This window comes from Elephas maximus, chromosome 2 (genome assembly GCF_024166365.1).
Source record: "Elephas maximus indicus isolate mEleMax1 chromosome 2, mEleMax1 primary haplotype, whole genome shotgun sequence".
NCBI lineage: Eukaryota > Metazoa > Chordata > Mammalia > Proboscidea > Elephantidae > Elephas > Elephas maximus.
The window spans coordinates 58,753,897-58,759,896 of NC_064820.1; the positions used below are offsets into that span (position 1 = coordinate 58,753,897).

Consider the following 6,000-nt stretch of genomic DNA (forward strand, 5'->3'; position numbering starts at 1 on the left):
TTCTTGGAAAAATCAGACTTGATCAAGTTATCATAAGGATCTCCAGAGAGAAAAATCTAGAACAAAATACACACTCTTTATTTTTACTGTATACTATTTTGATGGAAGGTTATGTAAAAATGTATAAGTATATACAGTTGCTGAGTAATGAAAAGCCACTGGCAGTATACTGCCTAATCACACTAAAATCTCATGACCTAACTCAGTTATTTGCGGATGATCTCAAACAGGAAAATACTTAAGAAAAAAAGACGTGTAAACAAAATCCATGAAGAAAAACAAAAATTATATTTCTCTGAAAATTAGTTTCTTTAAAAACATTAACCATGTTTCAAAATACTGCCTTTCATTAGCTGAAAAGTGTCACGTGGTCCATGTACAAAATACCATGTTAATTAGTGGTGCTCCTTCGCAAGAAAAATGATGCATTTGGGCGGAGCTGATAAGGGGACACTCTGTCCATACTTAGCCCTCAGCTTGATTTTCTCTTTCCAATAATAAAAGTCTAATAACTATTACACCTAGAAACGAACACCTATCTCTTCCCTTCCCCTTCCCCAGGCAAACATGGGCCACACCTTGTAGAGTGAGGCATTATCTTTTAGGGGGTACAAAGGACAGGAAGGAATTTGGAAGCCTTTAAGGGCTCAGTGATGGGAAGCACTACGTGCCCAGGCCCAGTGAACAGCACAGCGGCTGCCCCACCAGAAACCACCTGGGATCCAGATGCTTCACAACCAGCTGAGCCTCTTCCCTGTCTTTTTTAACTCCCTGTCCTCTCCGCTTTTCTATTGAATTCCCAGATGTGTGCCCCTCTTTCCCTCCCACTCCCATGGGAACAGATTCTTTTATATCTTTGTTTTCCTCCTTAACCCACTGATCTCTTTAACTTGTCTTTATTTCATTCTATTCTTTGCCTCCCTTTCTCGTTTCTTAATAATATGGAGGAGGCCTGGTGGTGAAGTGGTTAAGAGCTCAAGCTGCTAACCAAAAGGTTGGCAGTTCAAATCTGCCAGCTGCTCCTTGGAAACCCTATGGGGCAGTTCTGCTCCATCCTTTAGGGTCGGTCTGAATAGAAATTGAGTCGACGGCACACAGCAATAACAATATGGAGCTGAAGAGCAGCTTTCAGTATTTGATTTGTTCTTTGAGTATGGATGTTGGTGTATTTTTAATTTTAAAAAGAAATTTAAACACAAAGGCCAAGCCTTCTATATTAAGTAGGTTTTATTTTTTATCAACAGAATACATTCTACAAAAAATAACATGTTGAAATTTAACCTTTAAAAAAAATTTTTAAAAAAGATGAAAATAATATTTACATAGAAGGGACACTTAAGCACAATGATCCTGAAACTGGAATGATATTGGTCAAGAGCAACAATAACAAAGATGAGTTTTAAAAATAGTCAAATGACGAAGAGTCAAACTATAAGTATCTGTTTAACCCAAGTTCTAGAAATGTGTTTAAATAGGGAAGAATAAAACTTATTTTACCAATAACTTCTCACCCAGTACGGTAGATAGTATGATAAGTTTTCACACCCCACTTCAAAAAAAACCAAACCCACTGTCGTCGAGTCAATTCTGACTTATAGTGACCCTATAGAACAGAGTAGAACTGCCCCCATAGAGTTTCCAAGGAGCACCTGGTGGATTCAGGCTGCTGACCTTTTGGTTAGCAGCCGTATCTCTTAACCACTATGTCACCAGGGTTTCTATACCCCAGTCAGGTGCAACTAATTGACCAGAGATCAGAGTCAGTTACACTAGCCAACTGCAAATGTCCACATGAGCGCGCTGTATGGCTGGGACCCAGCAGCATGTGACACCACCAAAATGGCCTCCAAGTAAACGAGAAGATGTTTAAAATCATGTTGTATGGTCAGTTCTTCCCACTTCACAAGTTAAATATGCTCCCTTCCAAACATTTGATGAGCCTATGATTTTACAGAAAATGAATTAAAGCAAATCTTCCAAACAATTCAGCCCCACACCCACAAAAAAAAAAAAAAAAAAAAAATCCCCAATTTTCTTGATATTTCAAGGGAAAATGTTTTAGCTGACTGACTCATGTAGAAAGTTACCTCAATTCTCTCTTCAGCTGGTATACACACATGGTTATACAGACCTATTCTAATGCCGTATTAGGAAGCCAATAGCCCAGAAAGAATATTAAAGACAGTAGAAAATCTGAGGAAACATTTTAGGCTTTCCATTCCAAATTGTCATTATTTTCTAAATTTTAAATTAAAAAATAAATATATAATTTCACAAATACTTTAATATCTACCCAAAACTATTATTTGGAAAATCTAAAAATAATTGGAGTAGTTTCTTCACCATTATAAAGCTGTCCATTACATTATAATTGGGTAACAGGAATACCAGTCACAACTATCACGGTAAATAGTGCCCTGGTTCATAGCAAAAAGTATCTATTTATATAAATTGCACATTTAATTGTACTCTGATGTTCACAGCATATGCAATAAGTTAGCAGCTGCATGTTAGCTGATGCCACTTATCAATTCGACCAGCTAACAATACACTGCCAACCCATCACACACAGATAACCAATGCTCTTCAGTAACAAGATGAATTTATCCGGAAGCAAGTGGCAGCGTAGTCGTGGCTGCTGAATTGACCCAAAGCAGCCAGCTAACAATACACTGCCTACCTGATTCAGGTCATCGCTCCTTTTCATGGTGTATGAAGTCACTGAGGCTAAATTTCTAACGTGAGACATACTGCCAGAACTTTAATCTTAATAATCACATTAAAGACAAGTTATAAACAAAACTGATCCCTCCAAAACTATTGAGTGAAATAAAATCAGTATTTGCTTAAATCAAAACCTACAAGCTTTCAGAATACTTACCCTTCCATTTTCCAATTTCAAAGCTTGGATAATAAAAATATGTTGTAGCAGTACAAATGACTTAACAAACTTAGTTAAATAAATTGTACCTCTTCAAGTTGCTTCTATTTACTAACCAAAAGATCAGCTGTCTGTATTTGGTAGTAAATATCTAGGTGTCGTGGTAATACATAAACTGGGCATGAGACAAAACTGAAATAATGTGTTGGAAAGAAATCAATACTAAAGTATTTAGGGAATTTAAAGGACTTAAATGTCATTGAAGGAGTCCTGGTGGCACAATAGTTAAGCTCTCGGCTGCTAACCAAAGGGTGTCAGTTCAAACCCATCCAGTGCCACGGTGGAAGAAAGACCTGGTGATTTGCTCCTGTAAAGATTACAGCCTAGAAAACTCTATGGTGCAAATCTAGTGTCACATGGGGCTGCTATGAGTTGAAATCCACTAGACGACACCTAACAACAACTAATGTCATTAGTTTTTCCCCACTAAAAATGGCATTAGTCATTGTGTTCTAAAGGTGCAGTTATGTATTCAATTTAAAAGGTCACTACTTGAATATATAAAAAATTAGAGAAGATCTAGAAAAGGCTATAAAAATGGTGATGTATTTGAAACTAGAGTCTATGAATAAAAGTTGAAGGAATGTGGACTACTTAGCCTAAAGAGGGGTAAGATGAATCGTGATAATAACTTAAAGCATATGAATTCTGTTTATGCAAAAAAAATTTAAGAAAAAAGATCATTTAAATTTCTTTCATTTTTACACTGATTACAAGAGAAGGTAAAGGCCTTGGGTTTTGGTGTCAAGGAAAAAAAATACCACATAGAATCAACTTTTAAATAGCTAAACTAAAATCCCTAGATTATTCCACTTCTAAGCATTGTCCACAAGATGGCACCATTTCCATTTCTTTTGGGGAAATGCTACGAATGCAACAGACCAAACCCAACAGCCGGAGAGTTGATTTGGATTCAAAGCGACCCTGTAGCAGACAGTAGAACTGCCCCATAGGATTTCCAAGGAGCGTCTGGTAGATTCGAACTGCTGACCTTGGAGTACAATTAGAAACTGTGAATTGTCCCCAGGCGGCCCAAACAGTTAGGGCTTGACTACTAGCTGAAGGTTGGAACCTACCCACAAGCGCCTCGGAAGACAAGGCCTGGCAATCTGCTTCTGAAAGGTCAAAGCCTTGAAAACTCTATGGAGTAGTTCTACTCTGCACACACGAGGTCACCATGAGTTGGAATCAAATTCAAAAACAAAATTTTTTAAAATTTGTATGTTTTTCAATATTTGGAGGAAATCACAATTAGTGATATTACAGGAGAGCACTTTTTTTTTCTAATCCTCATATTTTCAGACCAGTCTATACTCCCTACAAATACCTCCTTTGGCAAGGATTAGTTTGTTCACGATGGAAGTAAAACAGAACAAGAGCAAGCACCGGATGCTCACCTGAGAGGAACCTTGACTTCTCTTCTGCTTCAGGTCTTTGGCGAGCACTCGCATGACATTCTCCTTTGAAAACATAGATAACATGTTGAGGGAGAAACTATTTAGGAAAATCAGCATGTTAGCTGTGGAAGGTTTCTAGATGCTGAGCTTGTTAAACTACACTCACTTTTTTAAAGCAACCAGGCACCACCTAGAATGTAACTAAATTTACACAACTCAAAGTTAAGATCGGAGTCTAGAGTTTCACCCCACCTCCTGGTCCTAAACAGGTATTACAAACCGTGGCTGCGGCAAGCAGTCCCATTAAGGAGTCGGGTGAGTAAGGGAAAGGGCGTCCTCACCCACAGCATCTCTTCTTCGGTGCGGACCCTCCGCGGGGCGGTGCGCTCCAGTTTCCACTCCATCTTCCGCGCACTTCGTTCGGCCTGCCTGGAGCTTGGTCTCTCCTCCACCGCCTCTGGGTTTTCCCGTCCCTGATCTAAGCCAGCCTTGACACTGAATCGTCAAGCCCCTAGAGTCCCTTCCCTTAGGGCTCTCCTATTCTACCCCCAGCCTCCACTCTCCTCCACTCCTCCGCGTGCTCCTGGACAGCGGTCCCCAGAGTCCAGTTTAAAAAGCCGGCTGGGCGGCCGCGGGAGCGGGAATCCTCCTCCCCGGCTCCTCATTGGCCGGCGCTCTGGTGACGTCAGAGCCCGGGGGAGGGCTCCCCCAGCGCGCCGCGGCCCCGCCCCTCCGCGGCCGCCGGCTCTGTGTGGCGGAGGCGCGCACTGCAGCGCCAAGCTTTGCCGCGAGCCGTGGCGGGCGCGAGGCTGGGCCGGGCGGGAGGGCTGGGCCAGCGGCAGGACGCTAGGGAGCTGGAATCTCCCTCCCCGGCTCCTCATTGGCCGGCGCTCTGGTGACGTCAGAGCCTGGGATGGCTCCCCGCGGCACGCCGCGGCCCCGCCCCTCCGCGGCCGCCGGCTCTGTGTGGCGGAGGCGCGCACTGCAGCGCCAAGCTTTGCCGCGAGCCGTGGCGGGCGCGAGGCTGGGCCGGGCGGGAGGACGCTAGGGAGCCGGCGGGCGAAGAAGCGGGCTCTGCAAGCTCACATCCTTTCCATATTCAGGAAACAGAGATGTTTCGTTACACCCGGTGCTGGTTCCCTCTCCTGAGCCCCCATTTCCCCTTTCCATCTCCATCCTACCTCTGAGAGATCGGAAGGGTGCCGTAACTTTCCAGCTTTCTCTTCACTGGTAGCGATCATCGTGTGTGTGTTGATTTTAGACCTGTTTCCCTAACATTTCATCAGCTCTTCTTCAAGCACGCAGGGAAAACGTGGCAGGGTTTCTATGCTGCTGAAAAGGAACAGCACTGGCGTGTTTCTTCCCTGCTTTTTAGAAGTGGTCAGGTTCTCTCACTTGAGCTTCTGAGCAATCTCCCTAAACAGGTGGTTGGTGAAGGAGCTGCAAGAAAGAGCCAGTGACAGAAGGCCCTGGTAAAGAGAGAGCCAGCAAGGGAGCCAGGCAGACTAAGTGATAATGGAGGAGAGGATAATATGGGGATTAGAGGAAGGGGAAGGGGCTTGGGGAGAAATGACATTTGGGGGAAAATGACAAGGTGCCAGATGGGCTGTGCAGCCCTAGCGGCCCACCTGAACTGCCAAAAGAGGCGAGTTGTGCCATATG

At 43.3% G+C, this 6,000-nt stretch overlaps 1 protein-coding gene across 1 annotated transcript in view; it reads right to left on the reverse strand.

The window, feature by feature from the left end:
- The window catches only part of CDC20B (cell division cycle 20B), a 71,784-nt gene extending 66,892 nt beyond the window's left edge, over positions 1-4,892 (reverse strand). Inside the window, exons 1-2 of the mRNA XM_049867604.1 lie at positions 4,680-4,892; positions 4,339-4,401 (exon numbers count right to left, since the gene is read on the reverse strand). Coding sequence (XP_049723561.1) covers positions 4,339-4,401; positions 4,680-4,742 — 126 coding nt within the window. The 5' untranslated portion in view covers positions 4,743-4,892. The remainder of the gene's footprint in view (positions 1-4,338; positions 4,402-4,679) is intronic.
- Positions 4,893-6,000: the final 1,108 nt, after the last annotated feature.